Source organism: Pinus tabuliformis, chromosome 8, assembly GCF_031772625.1.
Source record: "Pinus tabuliformis cultivar Carrire ecotype Pingquan chromosome 8, CPIR1, whole genome shotgun sequence".
Lineage (NCBI taxonomy): Eukaryota > Viridiplantae > Streptophyta > Pinopsida > Pinales > Pinaceae > Pinus > Pinus tabuliformis.
The window spans coordinates 959,868,653-959,886,710 of record NC_142294.1 but is presented as its reverse complement, the minus strand read 5'-3'; the positions used below and the strand labels follow the sequence as shown (position 1 = coordinate 959,886,710).

Genomic DNA, 18,058 nt, shown 5'->3' with positions numbered 1-18,058 from the left:
CCAGGAACACCACAAGAAAATGGTGTGTCAGAAAGGATGAACAGGACAATCATGGAGCGTGCAAGGTGCATGAGATTGCATGCAGGATTGCCTTTACAATTTTGGGTAGATGCTGTAGATACTGTTGTTTATCTAATAAATAGAGGGCCTTCAAGTTCCTTGGATGGTGGTATTCCAGAGGAGGCATGGACAGGTAAAAAGGTAAACTACTCTTTTTTAAAGACTTTTGGTTGTGAATCCTTTGTCCACATTAATAAAGAAAATAGAACAAAGCTTGAGGAAAAATCAAAGAAATGTACCTTTATTAAATATGGTGCTAATGATTTTGGTTATCGCTTTTATGATTATGAAAAACATAAAATCATTAGGAGCAGAGATGTCATATTCAATGAAAAGGTTTTGTATAAGGATCAACTGCAGGAAAAGAAACAAGAAAAAGAAGACGGAGAATACACAGTGCTTGACGAGATCACAGGCAAAGTGATGGTGCCTGAAAATCATAATGATCAATAGCCAGAACAACAACCAAAACAGCAACAAGAACCTCAAACCCCTGAAAGTGGTGTTAGAAGATTTACCAGGATAAGTAGACCCCCTAAATGATACTCTCCTTCATTATATTATGTATTGTTGACTAATTTTGGTGAACCGGAATGTTATGAAGAAGTAGTGCAGGTAGAAACCAGGAAGAAGTGGGAGCAATCCATGAAAGAAGAGATGGACTCCTTAGCACATAACCAGACTTGGGACTTAGTCAGGTTGCCTACAGGTAAAACAACATTGCAGAATAAATGGGTTTACAAGTTGAAGGAAGAAGATGGAGGTAGAAAAAGGTATAAAGCTAGACTTGTGGTGAAAGGGTTTGCACAGAAAAAGGGTATAGACTTTGATGAGATATTCTCTCCTGTTGCTAAAATGACTTCAATTAGAACTATTTTAAGTCTAGTAGCAGCTGAAGATTCGCATCTTGAGCAATTAGATGTAAAGACAACCTTTCTCCATGGGGATTTGGAGGAAGAGATACATATGCAGCAACCACAAGGATATGAGGTAAAAGGGAAGGAGAAAATAGTGTGCAGGTTGAAGAAGAGCTTGTATGGCTTAAAACAGGCTCCTAGGTAGTGGTATCTAAAATTTGTCAGGTTTATGTCTAAACAAGGTTATACTAGATGTCAGTCTGATCATTGTGTTTATCTGAAAAGGCAAAATGATGGCAGCTATATTATATTGTTATTGTATGTAGATGACATGCTTGTTGCAGGTTCTAACATGCAGGAAATAAATGTGCTCAAAAGAAAATTGGCAAACTCATTTGCAATGAAGGATTTGGGTGTTGCAAAACAAATCCTTGGTATGAGAATAACTAGAGACAGGAAGAATCGCAAATTAACATTGTCTCAAAGTGAATACATAGAAAAGGTGTTGAAAAGGTTTAATATACAGAATGAAAAACAAGTTAGTATACCTTTGGCTAGCCATTTCAAATTAAGTAAGGAGGAGTGTCCCAAGACTCAGGAAGAAATGGCTCATATGTCTAAAGTTCCATATGCATCAAAAGTTGGAAGCTTAATGTCTACACAAGGCCTGATATTGCACATGTAGTGGGAGTTGTAAGCAACTACATGAACAATCCAAGAAAAGAACATTGGATGGTGGTGAAGTGGACTCTTAGGTATTTTAGAGGTACCACAATCAAGCATTATGCTTTGGTGGTTCAAACATTGCTCTACAGGGATATGTTGATGCAAATATGGCAGGTGATAGAGATAATAGGAGAAGCACAATAGGGTATGTTTTTATTGTAGGTGGAACAACTATTAGTTGGGTCTCAAAACTGCAAAGTGTTGTTGCACTCTCAACAACAGAAGCAGATTATGCTGCTGCTACAGAGGCTAGTAAAGAAATGATTTGGTTACAAAGGTTTCTGGATGAATTGGGTAAGAAGCAGGAGTTGGATAGGTTATATAATGACAGCCAGAGTGCCATACATCTTGCAAATAACTCTGCATTTCATTCCAAGACTAAAAATATACAGCTCAAGTACCATTTCATACGGCCAATGTTGGAAGATGGACAATTGAAGCTGGAAAAGATACACACTAGCTAGAATCCTGCAGATATGTTAACAAAAGTTGTAACCAGGGAGAAACTAAGAATTTGCTCAGTTTCAATTGTCTTCAAGTATGATGAAGAAGATGAGAAACAACCAGGTCCAAAGTGGAGTCATTGTCTAGCAAATAAAGTAGTGGTGGAGTTGCTATAATCAGTCTCCAAGTGGGAGATTGTTGGGTGTGGAGCTTGATTATCTTCTGTATTCAAAAGTATCGTCACATTGGACCCCAGTTCGTAATGGGGCGACAATGCCGCCCATAAAATATTCACTGCAGGGGGGGTCCGGGGGGCAGTTGCGACCTTTGGGAGCCCCCCTTGGTGGGGGGATCGAGGGCAGCGCCCCCAAAGCTAAGAATAGATGTAAAATTTCCTTGTAAAATGTTGTAATTTCGTAGTCAATCTGGGTCATTCATTAAGCAGAGATCTAACGGTAGAAGTTATGTTTAATTTAGGGTTTTTTTCCCTAGAAGGCAACCCCTCGCTATATATGAGGGAATTGTATTGCGTCTATGTATATCTGTATTCTGAGTGAGGAAGAGAGAGGAGATTGAGAGCAAAGAGGGAATTATAGCGGATCTGTTATAGGTTGTATCTCTTTAGTTTGCTGGATAATATAAAAGGAAGGATTGGCTGTTTCTCTATGGATGTAGCCCAAACTGGGTGAACCACATATATCTGTGTCTCTCTTGTTTTATGCGTTTTCTGTGTTTATATTTCTGCAATATCAAGGATGGAGTCTGCTGCAGTAGGTTACGGTTAGGGTTTGCTCATTTGCTGCGGCTCACAGACCGGCCGATGTTCCTCACCGGGCTCACTCTCCGCTTTCTGTCGCTACTCGCTACCCTCAGATAACCTGTCGCGGTCGTTGTGCCGGAAGCATCTATTCTGAACGGGACTCTCGGGGTTCTCTTTCACCCTGTCTCCTTACTACTCCTCTTGTGGCGTACCTGCGGTCACTGTGTTGACCGGCTCGAAGGTGTGTGCTACCCGTTTCCTGCGGTTGACAAGAAGGGCTACTCCGTTCCTAGGCGCAGCTGTCACTATGGAGGATCTGGATGCCGTTGATTACTCCGATGACCCGTTGGAAGGGGTTTCCATCTGGCGCACCCCTTTTTCCACGTCGACCTGCTTATTCAGCTCTGGTTTCTCTCTAGCTGAACCTTCCCGGCCTCCTGTGGTCCTGCCGGACGATCCCCCCACCTGGCCAGCTCTCTCCACTCCGCCGGCTTCTCCGTCCTCACTAGGGTTTGTCTCAGCTTGTTTAAACCCTAACCCTAGTTTAGCCCCCCACTTCTTGGACTCAAACCCTAGTCATCTGCCTTCGAGTACCGACTTCGCTTCTGCTCTGTACAAATTCACTTCTCAGGCCCCTCCATCCAGCAGTTACTCCGCTATCCCGCCGCTAGCCGGACCCCTCCAATCCTCTGATCTGCCCCCCCACTCGCATAGCCACCTACCTTCCCACCCCTCTCCGGGTCCGTCTCTGAACAGGGTTCCTCCTCCCGCCCCCCTCAGGGTACAAAAAAGAAGCAAAAATGTTTTAAATCCGAGGCTGACGATATTTTTTTGCGACTAGAAGAAGACATACAGTGGGGAGAAGCCATGGACTTTGCGGACAGAGTCCTTGTTGGTCGCATCAGAGGAAGAAATTACTCGGCCGCGAGACTTAAGACCTGGGCATCAGAGGTTTGGGGTCACCATCTGGTCGACATCCCATTCATGCAGACCTTTGTGAGGGGATGGTTCGCCCTTCGTTTCACTCGTGCTGACCACAAAAATTGGGTCTTATCCTCATACTAGCATTTCGAGCATGCCCCGGTTTTGCTGAAGCGTTGGACACCCCTCTTTGACCCCGAGATTGAACAAATCGGTATTGGACCTGTATGGATTCGACTGCCAGGCCTCCCTCTACATTACTGGTCCGAAGATATCTTCAAACGGATCGGTAATGCCATCGACACTTATATGGAATATGATAAATCATATTTGCAAACAGGTATGATGGCCTACGCTAGAATTCTGATTAATCTTGACACCAGAGGAGGCCTATTGGAGTACATCACCATCCAATGGCGGGACACATCACGCAAGCAAATTATTGATTATGAAGGCATTCCCTATCGCTGCCGCAGGTGTCACAAGGTTGGTCACCTCTTTAGGGACTGCCCCCTCCTCCACAAAAAAAGGGGCCCTGAGCAGATTGGAGATCCAGTTACGACGGTGGATTGACCATCACAGCCCCTGGAAAAGGATGGAGAACCACCACAGTAGCCGACGAAGGGCGCATCGGGCATTCCAAGAGACGTTCAGGGCACTTCTGCCTCCAAGGCTGCTGATAAGCGTCCTGCGGACCCCATTCATGCCTCGCCTCCACAGCCCATCAGCTCTGGCACCACTCAAGAAGACGCCTCGACCGCGGGTATGTTCTTCCCTTCTCCTCCATCTACGTCTGTCATATCTCATAATTTTACATCGCACTCTTGCATGGGTATCTCTCCCCTCCCCTTTCCCCGAGGCTCTCTCCAGCTTCCCCCCCGCCCATAGGGCCTACCCCCTCCCTCCTCCCTCCTATGCTCTCTTCCCTTCCCCTCACTCTCCTCCTCCCTCTACCCCCCCTCCCTGATATCCTCCCCCTCCCCTTCCCTCCCTTCCCCCCCCTCATTACCCCCCCTCTCCCAGCCCTCCATCCCCCCTCCCTCTTCCCCTCATTACCCTCTGCGATCCAGAGCTAAGGGGAAGGATGTCGACGTGATAGGCATTGAACCTTCTCATACTCCGACCTCTTCTAAATCGGTTAGAGGCCGCCCCTCTCGACTCACTAAGGCCAGAAATACAGTGGGGGAGGAAGTCGCTCAAGGGCGACAACAAACGATTGACAGGGCCCTTAGAGCTAGAGGCGGCCCACAGCCTACCCCTCCATGAAAGTCCTGTCCTTTAACTGTCGAGGGGTTGCTAGTCCCCATAAAAAACTAGCCCTTCGTAGGCTGCTCACCTCGCATGCCCTGGATGTGATCTTTCTCCAGGAGACCCTCTGCCCAGCCGACTCCCTTATCCCCATTCTGCGCTCTTGGCTTCCGAACTGGACTTTCCATGCTTTGGATGCTTCTGGGAGATCCGGGGGTATTGCTATCGGCTTCTGCAACAAATCCTTGGTCCTTCGTAATTCCTGGGGAGGTAGAGGATTCATTGGTTTGGACTTGCTGGATCGTGCTCTGAGCACCGAGGTTCGGATTATCAATGTTTACGGCCCTTGTGTGGACAGAGAACCATTTTGGAGAACCTTGTTGACTTCTGAACTCTTCCGGGCAGACAATATCATACTGGGAGGAGATTTAAATTTCTCCCTGGGTCACTGTGAATCCTGGGGACACTCGGCCCATGCGGATAACCTGTCCGATTTGATTTCTACCTTACTCGAAGATCATCATTGGGTAGACATCCCTCCTGTCAGATTACATTATACCTGGTCCAATAATAGATGTGGCGATCAGGGCCTGGCTAGAAGACTTGATAGATTCCTCATAAAAGAGGCCTTCCTCACTCTCCTCCCTCGCATTAGACAATGGGTAGGATCCGAGGGATTATCTGACCACAAACCGATCTTTCTCGAACTCTCTAAGGAGAACAAGAGGATTAAAAGCCCCTTTAAATTCAATGCGTCTTGGCTAAAGGACCCCAGCTATCACCAGCTCGTATCAGAGTATTGGAGATCGAATCCTATCACGGAAGAGGAGGAGAATACTACTGGTTTCTTAAGGAAATTATCCATGCTCAAAAGCCTCTCTAGGAAATGGGCACACTTGAAGCGGATTAATGACGATAGGATTCTAAAGGAGGCCGAACAAGCCATAGCAGCATTCGAGGAATCATCTGATGGCTCCTTCACAGCACCGGGGAACAAGGATCTATATTCTACTCTTATTTCCAGACGCACACAAATCCTAAAGGAAAGAGAAGAGAGCTGGCACCTTAGGAGTAGAGCCATATGGCTGTCTGAGGGAGACAATAACACCAAATTCTTCCACAAATTTTCTAATGGCAGAAAAGCCATTAACACCATCTGGGAACTTCAAAATGATCAGGGACAGAGGATATCTAATCAACAGGGTCTGGCTAGACTTGCAATCGAACATTTCAAATCCATTTACAAGGCTCCCGGTATCGCAAACATACTTGAGATAATGAGGACTGCTGAACACTTCCCCAGATTTGTGGAACAAGAGGATTCAAAGAACCTGACGATGGCTGTATCGAAGGAGGAGCTAGAGGCCACCATCAAATGGTTCAAAAAAGACAAGAGCCCTGGACCGGATGGGTGGACCATCGAATTCTTTATAGCATTTTTTGACATTCTGGGAGATGATCTTCTCAGAATCGTGGAGGACAGTAGGAGGAATGGTAGTATTCAAGCAGCCATCAAGTCCACTTTCATTGCCCTGATTCCGAAATCTGATTCTCCTACCTCCTTTAACGATTTTTGTCCCATCTCTCTCTGCAACTTCCTATATAAAATTATAGCCAAAATTATAGCAAATCGCCTGAAGCCTATACTATCTGATCATATAGCTCCCGAACAATTTGCCTTTCTTCAACATCGACAGATACACGAAGCAATAGCCACTGCACAGGAGCTCCTCCACACTCTGAAAACCAAAAAACAGAAAGGTATGATCCTCAAGGTAGACCTCTCTAAGGCATTTGATAGGGCAAATTGTCTCTACATCAGATTAATCCTCACTCATCTTGGCTTCCCTTTTGCCTACATTAAATGGATTATGAGCTGTATCAAAGATGTTTCCTATAGTGTACTCCTTAACGGGGAAGCTACCCCATTCTTCCTATCAGAAAGGGGTCTCAGACAGGGCTGTCCCCTCTCCCCACTACTCTTCCTCCTCATTATGGAAGGTCTGAGCAGAGCCATCAATGCGGCAAAGGACAGACATCAGCTCACTGGTATCGAGATCTCGAATAATTTTTTTCTGACTCATCTTTTGTTTGTTGATGATGTTCTGATCTTTTTGAATGGAAGTATCGGAGATTCTTCAATTATGTACAATATATTCAAGCTCTTTCAACAGGCTACGGGTATGATGATAAATGAAGATAAATCCACCATCACCATTATTGGTTGCTCACAGCATGAGGCGATTTATACCACCCAGCGTTTCCCCTTTACTGCCCTTAATTTGAATGATGGGCTTAAATATTTGGGCTTCCGTTTAAAGCCCCTTGGGTATAGGATTGCAGACTGGACATGGCTCATTGCAAAAGTGGAGAAAATATTACAAATCTGGTACCACAAATATCTATCCAGGGCTGGCAGACTAACTCTCATCAAAGCGGTTATCGAGGCCACACCAGTCTTTTGGATGACGCTTGCATGGATCCCAAAAGGAATACTTAACAGATTACAAAACATTTGCTGCAGATTCTTATGGAAAGGGAACCAACCTGGAAAAACCTTTGCTTGGGTAAAATGGGATCGCATTGCTATCCCTAAACGCTGGGGTGGATGGGGCATAAAAAGGCTTGACATATTCTCGAAAGATTTGGCCGCTAAGCTGGGCTGGCATCTTCTCAGCTTTAATAGTCTATGGACTCGGGTGGCACTAGCAAAATATATATGGCCTTCAACTATGATGGACTGGCTTAGACAGATTCGCCCCCCTGCTAGTAATATCTCCAATATATGGAAGGCTATGATGAATGCTCTCCCCATACTGCGTCTTGGTATTACCTGGAGAATTAAGGAAGGAAACGCTGTACGCATTGGAACAGACCCTTGGGTAGGATGTGGAAATGCTCACAGGTTACCTGCTAATTTAATTAGCTACCTGAATGACAGAGGCATCATATACATCAAACATATCGGAGATCATCTCAATACCTCTATCTTTCAACAAGCTTGGAAATCAACCTCTGATCTGAACATTCCTACACATTGGAGACAAGACTGGCAGCTTTACATTGATGCCCTCACACAGGCCCACATTCGCTTAACAGAGGATCCTGATGAAATCATATGGGGCCTTGCCAAGTCTTGTATTTACTCCCCAAAAGAAGGATACATCAGTCTTATGGAACCTCATAAACCTCAATCTATTGATCCCTCTTGGAAATCCTTCTGGAAACTCAAGGCAGCCCCTCGCACCCGCTTGTTAATGTGGAACATTCTCTTTGACAAAATCCCAACGGGTGCCAACCTGATGAAGAGATCTTTCCACGGCCCCTTTCGTTGTCATCTATGTCGTATGGCTGATGAGAACACAGATCATCTCTTCCTGCATTGTCCGTCATCTTTAGAATTATGGAATGGTTTATCTGTACACTACCCTTCCTTACTCCCCTGGCGGGGTAACAATATCCAAGAGGCTTGGAACTCATGGTGCCTTTCTCATAAAGGCAAAGCCTTGAACCTACCTCTCCTTGTCACCTGGGCCATTTGGATAGCCAGGAACCAATCCATTTTCAATCTCAGAGAACCGCACTGGCCATCCATCATTCAGCACATAATCGCTGATTATGATCTCCTTCCAGAAGAGGACCCTGTTGCCCCTCAGCGCATCATTTCCCCGGAAATTATTGACAAATCTAAACCATGGGCATACTTTGATGGCTCTGCCCAGGAAGCTGGATGTGGAGGGGGACTGATTTTACACCTGAATGATAATCACAGCTACAAAATACAGGCTAACTTGGGGATGGGCACGAACAACTTTGCCGAACTCTCCTCTGCAAAACACCTCATACATTTTGCATTATCTCATCATTGCACTCATCTGCAGTTATTTGGTGATTCAAAAATTGTTTGCAATTGGCTCAACAATACATCTCAATGCAATGCATATACTCTCAGACATATTCTGGAGGAAGCGCACAGGTTGATAAACATTTTTGACTCTTTTGTCTGTCGTCATATCTACAGGGAACAAAATGCGGAGGCTGACCAACTTTCAAAAGAGGCAACGCATCTTCAGAACAATGTCTGGCTGATACAGGAAGAGATTGATGGTATCCACCATCAATATTACCACAGACCGTTTATAGAACAGGGACAAAATTGAGCTCCAAGCTCAGGTTTTTGTTTGGGTTAATTATATAAATATGTATTAGTTTTTTTTATCAGTCGACTGTAAAAACAGTTTCATATGCAGACAGTCTTAGCACTCTCAATGTACAGAGGACAATATATAATTTTTGTGCTTCTCTTTTCCCTCTAACTGTAGAGGGTAGTTATGATTAACACTGAATACAGACTCCCTGCGAGGAGATCTACCACTCTGCGGTCAATTTTTGTAATCAGACCTATATGTCTCCTGATAAGGCAAGTAAAGCCTCCATATGCATATGCCTCGACATCTACAAAATGTAATTTCTTAAGTTAATAGAAATTACGACTTTTTCCAAGGGAAAAAAAAATTTCTGCAATATTTTATGTGTTCCATTGCTTTGTAATATATAATTTTTTAACAGTTTAGAGGGACTGAATTTCCCCAAAAGCTTTCCTAGAGACACACCACACGTTGACCCCTACCTTCCCGCATATAATACAATCTCCAAGCATCGTTTCAAGGATCCAAAACAAGAAGAAGACAACTTATCCAACTCAATCTTCTCAAGATGGAAGCTGGTTGAGATGTTATGGAAATCTGGATCATATGACCTTGGGGAAATTAGGGGAATTACTATAGTCTAAGTGGGTAGATTGGGCATCATGATATCAAAAAAGAACGAATAAGCAGTAGGAGGGACACTTGTTATGGTAAGCTTAGACGAGACTAGGATCCTCAATGTCAACCAAGAAGGCCTGATATTCTATTCAGAATTCCAATGATGTCTTGAGCTTTTAATACGCTCTCTACAATGTTGGAAAATGCCTATGATACTAGAAATGTCTCGTCTATCCAAATCCTTCTATGTATCTAAATAGATCATTGTTTGGCTCTCAATGCATTCCTAGGAATGCCCAAATAAGACTCTTAAACACAACTGGTCTGCTTTGAATGCAATCCTGTAATGCCCAAATAGTCCCCAATGCAAAAAGATATCTCTTGTATTCAAGATTCCATTGATGAACAAAAAATATCCTACAAATATTAGAATGAGGCCTTGTTATTGTGGGGTGCCTAGTGTATTATAGGATTTGATTGTGTTCTCTGCAATGCTTAATTGAGGACTTTGTTGATCATTCAAGTTCTATTGATAATTAATTGTTATGTTAGATTAATTTTAGGACACCAGTTGAACTAAGGAAGATGGGAATTTCTCCTGCAAAATGTGGGAGTTTCCGCAACTCATATGACGCTTACCCACACCAACAAGCTCCTCATTTTCTATCAAATGCTTGCTAGTCCTTCGTAGATCTGAGAACTGACCCACCCTGCAATAACACCACTACTGCGGCCTCGCAAGATTGATGGGCACATTCCATCTAGTACGATATCGCCACAAAGAGTGTGAGGCCTCTAGACCTTCTCACCAACACTTTCTGTTCGTTAGTTTCCTTTGCTAGCATTGACACACCCTTTAAGACTAGAGGATGGAGCAATTGGATGGATCTGATCAGGTCCATTACATTTCCTAGCTTCATTTGAGGGCACACTAAAGTCTAAATTCCGATGCTTAGCTATGATTTTCGGCAATGTCATGCTGAAGCTATAAACATTGACCTTGGTAGTAATGGGAATCTCGTAAATTCATTCTGGTTCCAATTAACCTCTCATTCCTCTCATGGTAGTCAAGACATGGTTGAAATATCAACCAACCAGTTTCACCAGTCTGAAATTGGAGACCTTGGGGCAAAAATTGGCATATAGGAGAATGTTCTCAGGCTTGATATGCAGTGAATGATGTAGTCTTTTCATTTATCATGAAGATAAATAATTTTTTGCGTAATACCCAAGGTGATGCCATAGTGGGTCTTCCAGTTTAGAATATGGTTTTCTGGCTGGCCCTTTGGTCTGGAAAAAAAGGAATTCAGTGAATCGTTGGGTATGTATTCATAAAAAAGTATCAACATAAGAAGAGACTCAAACCTAAGCCAAATCTGGTCTGACAACACGAGCCATGTATACACATTCAACATATCAACATATGGTCTAAATTTTAATATGTATACATATTGTCTCCAATTTTATATAACATCATCTAACTCTGGATTGTTGTCTTTTGTGCCTGAACATAACCATATTCAACATCATCATGGATGTCAATTTCTTCAATGTTCTCGAATTCTTCTCTCTCATTTTGTTGGCCATCATTGTTTCGCTCAGTATCCACTAATGCATCATCAAATACATGCCTTAATATTGGATCATAAGGTATGACAAATATCCATTTCGGGTCCATTCATAGAAAAATACTTGCACATGAACAACATACATATATTATAACAATTTTATTGTTTAACACACATCCACACACATTCGTAATAAACTATGAATTAATAGACTAATGATCACTACCACTTCTTGTTTTAGTTAAAGAAATACCTGCTCACAATGAATTGGTAGAACATAAGGCTCCTTATCCTCTAGTAGGAACCTTGAGGAATCTATAGAAAACAATCCACTATGGGTATCATGTCTCCATGTCCTCTCAAATTCTTCATACCATCTACACTTAAAAATACATCATTTAAAAGAGCGATAATTCAACTCAATAATTTGTAGGATTTTCCCAACATATTGTAGATTCCCTTTAATAATATTCTTATCTTTTGAGCTCGCTTGACTGGATTGCTTGAAATCAACCATGATGCCACAATCAAATAATCATCTCTTCAGATTTACACTTTCTACACGATAATGTCGACCATATGCCCACATTGCAGGATATTTCCTCGTTAGTGAAAACAAATATAATGACGAATATTAAAATACTTAATAGTGTCAAAATTGTGAAGAAAGAACATTTTGTAAAATTCCAACTATACCTTTGTTTCTGGGAAAACTAGTATTCCTAAAGAATGCTAACCCTCTAGGTTTGGAAGCTACCCTAGAAACAACAGTTTAAAGCAATTCAATGATTTTCCCTATGTGTAACAGATAAGTGAAAGATAATGGAACCAACCAGGAACTTCCGCTTAATCCCTTGCTTGATATCTCTCCCCTTTGGCAGATCCTGCAACTCCTCCCCATACTTAACACGCTTGGACGGTACCTGCACAAGTACATCAACAAAGAACCATCAAAGCATCATGATCTATTACAACATAAACATTACAGAATCAGATATATAATGAACAAATGATAGCATTCACAATTGCACAATCATATGGGAGAAAACTTGAAGAGCTTTATTAATAGAAAGGAGAATTACAACCCAGTTGTTTGATCTAGTGCCATCCTCCCAGCTTCAATCCTTCTTCACCTCATGAAATAGCAAGATCACACCAACAAGAATACAATGCTCTCTCCTCAATGACAAAACTATCAACACTTCCTTGCAATTCACAATATTCCAGCCTTTAGATCTCTTAGATGAGGGATCCATTTATAGATGTTTGCAAGGGTGTGAGTCATCCATGGGGTTTGATTAGTGTCATTCCACTTGTTACAATTGGTTCCACAAGACAAGGGATTGGAGATGGTTTCCTAGTTCCCTTGTTCATCCCTGGGCGAATTCAGAGAGGCAAGTGGCACAGGAGAAGTTTCTAGAAGATTCCATGAGCAACCAACTAACAAACTGTCCCAAAAATTTGTCCATCCTCACCCATCACACCCTATAGAAGGCCTAAACAGTATGCATTGCACCCTGGTAGTGTACCACTCAGTATGCATCGCACTTAGCCAATGGAGCAGCTAATATGGTTCAATTTAGGCAATTTTTTGATGGTTTTGCAGATGGAACTTTTGGGGAATGATGTATTCAGATGACTATGTTCCTTTAGGGTATGAAACAACTATTTTAGGGGTTGATGAGCCCTAATACATCGACATATAAATTTGGGGTTGATGTGCCCAAATATGTCTATAACAGTTGCCCCCTAAAGCATGAGGTCGTAAAAATTCATGTCAGGTGAAATGCTTTATCATGAGGATCCGAAGTTTTGAACTGGAAGGTGACCTGCATCAATTTACAATGCAATACATCATCATAATATGATTTTCATGATCTAGCTGAGGGAGGCGTTCCCATGCTCAGCTTTATAAATTTCATTTCATGTACATAGATCAGATAGTCATCTGTAGATATATACTCGTGATTCTACAGATATAGAGTCACAATCCATGATTAGGATGACCATCTATGTAGAGTCTTTGTACATTTGATGTTTTTATATCCCTGAATATATCACAGCCCGGATGGATGAAACTAGATTCGGGGTCTTCAAACTCGTTCAATTGTCCAAGTCAATCCATGTGAAGAGATGTTTTGAAGTCAAACATGGAAATACATCGCCTGATTACCAGCCAATGATGTGAGCTGTTAACAGACGCGAGAGGGATCACCAATAATGATACTGATCCTCAAAGTACTACAGTACAATTCACGTGGTGTGAATACATGATCCGATGTCGAACACCACGCAAAATCTTTCGATCAAAGGCCATTGATGTCAACCTATCGCTGAAAGTGAGAAACTTGCCATTGATGTATGCAAGCTTCAAAGCACTGAAAGGGTTGTTTCTAAGTCAACTTCTTGGATAATGAGCTGATGTCGACAAGAAGTGACTCATTGTAGGAGGGCCTTGATGTATCCCACATCTACGACACGAAACGAAGCAAAAGTTTGACTTCTTTTCGAGCTTTGATTAAAAAATGAAAAGAAAACTATAGAGTCCTCTTTAAACCCTTTTCAGACTCATTAAACATGAAAATATTTTCGAGCGCTTGTCCTTTCCAACGCGTTAAAGTATTGGAAATGTCATCCCTCCTATATTATTTTATCCTTTTTCGGACCTGAGGGATTACTTTATGAAAAAGAACTTATGGAGTTTTCTTTTCGTCCCTTTTCAAACTCTCTAAACATGAAAAGGACTGAGTTATCCTTATCGTTAAACTCGTTAAAATAATAGCGACAAACTTGTCCATCTAGACGAGACCAAAGATTTTGGGTTCGATCCCCAGTGGAGTCGCCAATTTGTTTATGGGAAAAATAGTATTCCTAGAGAAAGCTAGCCCTCTAGGTTTGGCAACTACCCTAGAAACAACAGTTTAAAGAAATTCAATGATTTTCCCTATGTGTAACAGATAAGAGAAAGATAATGGAACCAACCTGGAACTTCCGCTTAATCCCTTGCTTGATCTCTCTCCTTTGGCAGATCCTTCAACTCCTCCCCGTACTTAACACATTTGGAGAGTACCTGCATAAGTACAATAACAAAGAACCGTCAAAGCATCATGATCTATTACAACATAAACATTACAGAATCAGATATATAATGAACAAATGATAGCATTCACAATTGCACAATCATATGGGAGAAGACTTGAAGAGCTTTATTGATAGAAAGGAGAATTACAACCCAGTTGTCTGATCCAGTGCCATCCTCACAGCTTCAATCCTTCTTCACCTCATGAAATAGCAAGACCACACCAACAAGAATACAATGCTCTCTCCTCAATGACAAAACTATCAGCACTTCCTTGCAATTCACAATATTCCAACCTTTAGATCTCTTAGATGAGGGATCCATTTATAGATGTTTGCAAGGGTGTGAGTCATCCATGGGGTTTGATTAGTGTCATTCCACTTGTTACAATTGGTTCCACAAGACAAGGGATTGGAGATGGTTTCCTAGTTCCCTTGTTCATCCCTGGGCGAATTCAGAGAGGCAAGTGGCACAAGAGAAGTTTCTAGAAGATTCCATGAGCAACCAACTAACAAACTGTCTCGGAAATTTGTCCATCCTCACCCATCACACCCTATAGAAGGCCTAAACAGTATGCATCACACCCTGGTAGTGTACCACTCAGTATGCATCGCACTTTGCCAATGGAGCAGCCAGTATGGTTCAATTTAGGCAATTTCTGGATGGTTTCTTAGATGGAACTTTTGGGGAATGATGTATTCAGATGACTATGTTCCTTTAGGGTATGAAACAACTCTTTTAGGGGTTGATGAGCCCTAATACATTGACATATAAGTTTGGGGTTGATGTGCCCAAATATGTCTATAACAACCTTTCTTTCACATCCTCTACACATGTTGATTTCATCTTCTTTTATGTTTGAATCTATACCTACATCTTCTATTTGATTTTGAATTTGTTAGTAACCCATTGTAGTGTGAAATGTTTTCCCATTCCCTAAGAAAATCAGTGGGAAGTGGAGTATTCATTGGTTTGATCTCTTAAACTGTCTCCTTGCTTCTAACACTTCTTCTCTTTTTATCATATAAATCAATCCATTTGTCATAAAGTCCATGTGGTACAGAATGAACTTGTCGAATATAGGACTTTCGTCTGCACCTCTTACATGTCAACATATTTATTTCAAACTCCGAATATCATGTTGTATTTTTGACAAATAAATTATAGAGTAAATTAATGATTGCAAGGAAAACAACCATAATGATCATGAACTTACTTACTAATTTCTACTTCAACACCATTAGATTTTGGTTTTTCTACATCAATAATATATGATGCTCGTTCTTCATCCTAGAAGCGTGGCCCATCTTCAAAATCCTTACCAAGGAATTGACATAGGAAGAAAAATGCTTCATTCAATACATACACTTCAACCATGCAATCCTCTCTATGTGCCTTATATTAGACATATCTTTGTAGAGTTTTCATACACCACTCAAAGAAAACATCCACCTTGTTGATACAACACCCACCAATTCAATGTCATCAAGTAGGTGTATAAGTAAATGGACTTGTAGGTCCATGAAACTTGTAGGGAGATCCTTCTCAAATACACATAAAATTCTACAATTTCCTTCTTCCATTTAGGCACTTCACATTCATGGATCTCCTTGGAGGTCACCCACCTAATATAAGAATAGAAAATTAGTATGAACCTTTAGTCAAAAATTAAAAATAAATATAATATCTTTATGTTTCTTACACACGAACATTTCATATCACATACCTTACAAACAATGACAATCCATTTATGGCATTCCTTAAGTCAACAGTAAGACATGAATCTCCCGTAATTTCCAATGGCATGATATGCTATCAAACAAATTTCTCAAAGGTCATTAGTAATTTTTCTCACACAACAGAATATCAAAATATATTTTGTACTTAATCAATGTTACTAGTAAAAGTTAAATGATGATAATACCTTCATGAAATTATGAAAATCATGTGTTTTAAATCCTATCAGATGTTCATCAACTGTAAAAGTTTTTTCCAATGATGACCCATAGCCAGTAGGTGTCCTCATTGAACATATGACTTTTTTTATTGGTCTAGCTCTTTTTTTTTTCAAAATCCATAGAGCTTCTGCATATGTTTCATTTTCCCTATTTGGACACAAATGTCTTCTATCAAATTTGGTACGTGAAAAAGAAACATATCTCTTTGAAGACAAGGTGTCCTTCTCTTTGCCTGATATATGTTGAAATATAGAATCTGAGACATTTTTGAAGATGTCCATAGGATCTAATAGGTGAGCTATTAATAGATCCTTCCAGTAAGGGAGCTCATAAAATATGGATTTCCTTTTCATTGCTTTTGGCATATTAACTACAACTTGTTTTGGTTCTTCAATTGAATCAATCTGATAAAAAAAATCCTCCCAACCCTTCGATTCAACATCATCATAGTTCTTAAGACAATAACCTAGACCCTTAATTAGGGGAGGGCCTCTACTTTAAATTTTTCCAACAAATTGATTCTTTTGGAGATTTATAAACTTATGATCTGGTGGTAGAAAAACCCTATTGTTTGCATAAATAAATTTACGTAGATCTTTAAAATAATGGCCTTGAAATTGTTTCGTACAACTTGAACATGAAAATATCCCATTTGTTTGAAGCCCTACAATTCAATAAGCAATTTTAATAACGTAAAAAAATAGTATAAATGTAAGTATGAAATTTGGGATGAAAATAGATTATGAGTTTAAATACGTAAATATTTTATCTTACCAGAACAAACACCAAGTCTTGGGAAATCATGAATAGTCCAATATAGCACAACATACAACATGATGGACCTATTTGATGGAGGATGTGATATGTTGTACATTCTTATGCCTTTCCATAGAAATTACATCTCATCAATAAAAGGTGCAAGATAAACTTCCATTTTTTTTACTTGATATTTTCTTAGAACAATGAGAGTTGGCATAAGGTGCTCCTTTTTAACACTTATCCATGGGGGAATATTGTATACTATCAATCTGACTAGACAAACACTATGATTTGATCTTACGAAAGAGATTGGGCACACTCCATCAATTGCAAGACCAAACTTAATACTACGTGGGTTCATCTTTGAATTTTTGACCATTTTTCCTCTATGTCGTCCATAATTTGCATGAATCCATATTTACTGTTGTTCTTTGCATGCCAATCCATCAATTGTGCAAACAACTTGCAACGAATCATTTGTTGAAGTCAAGATATTATTGGCATGTGACGTAAAACTTTATTTGGAACTGTAGGACCTTATACATTTGTACGATATCTCTTCTCTTTGCATACAAGGAATTCTACCTTGTCTTGATATTCATTTATGTATAAAATGCAATCATTTTTACATGAATTAATTTTCTTATATTCAATACCCAACTCAACTAACAACTTATGCGCTTCTCTGCAAGTTGATGAAAACACATTCTCTTCCGAGAATATTTTAGTTTTTAGTTCCTTGTAAGATTGCCCAAGATTAAATCAATTGAATGTTTGAATTATGATGAACATGTTTGATATATTAATATATACTAGTGTTATAGACATTTTTGGGCACTGCAACCCCAATAAAACATGTCCATAAACCAAGGGCTCCTAAGTCCCTAAAAGTGTTGTTCCATCCCCTAAAAG

The 18,058-nt window shown here is 40.7% G+C and overlaps 1 protein-coding gene across 1 annotated transcript in view; it reads left to right on the top strand.

Moving 5' to 3' along the window:
• Nucleotides 1-9,176, top strand: part of LOC149238657 (uncharacterized) — a 92,077-nt gene extending 82,901 nt beyond the window's left edge. Inside the window, exons 3-4 of the mRNA XM_089369633.1 lie at nt 5,136-6,394; nt 7,142-9,176. Of these exons, the coding sequence (XP_089225759.1) occupies nt 5,136-6,394; nt 7,142-9,176 (3,294 nt within the window). The remainder of the gene's footprint in view (nt 1-5,135; nt 6,395-7,141) is intronic.
• The last annotated feature ends 8,882 nt before the right edge of the window (nt 9,177-18,058 follow it).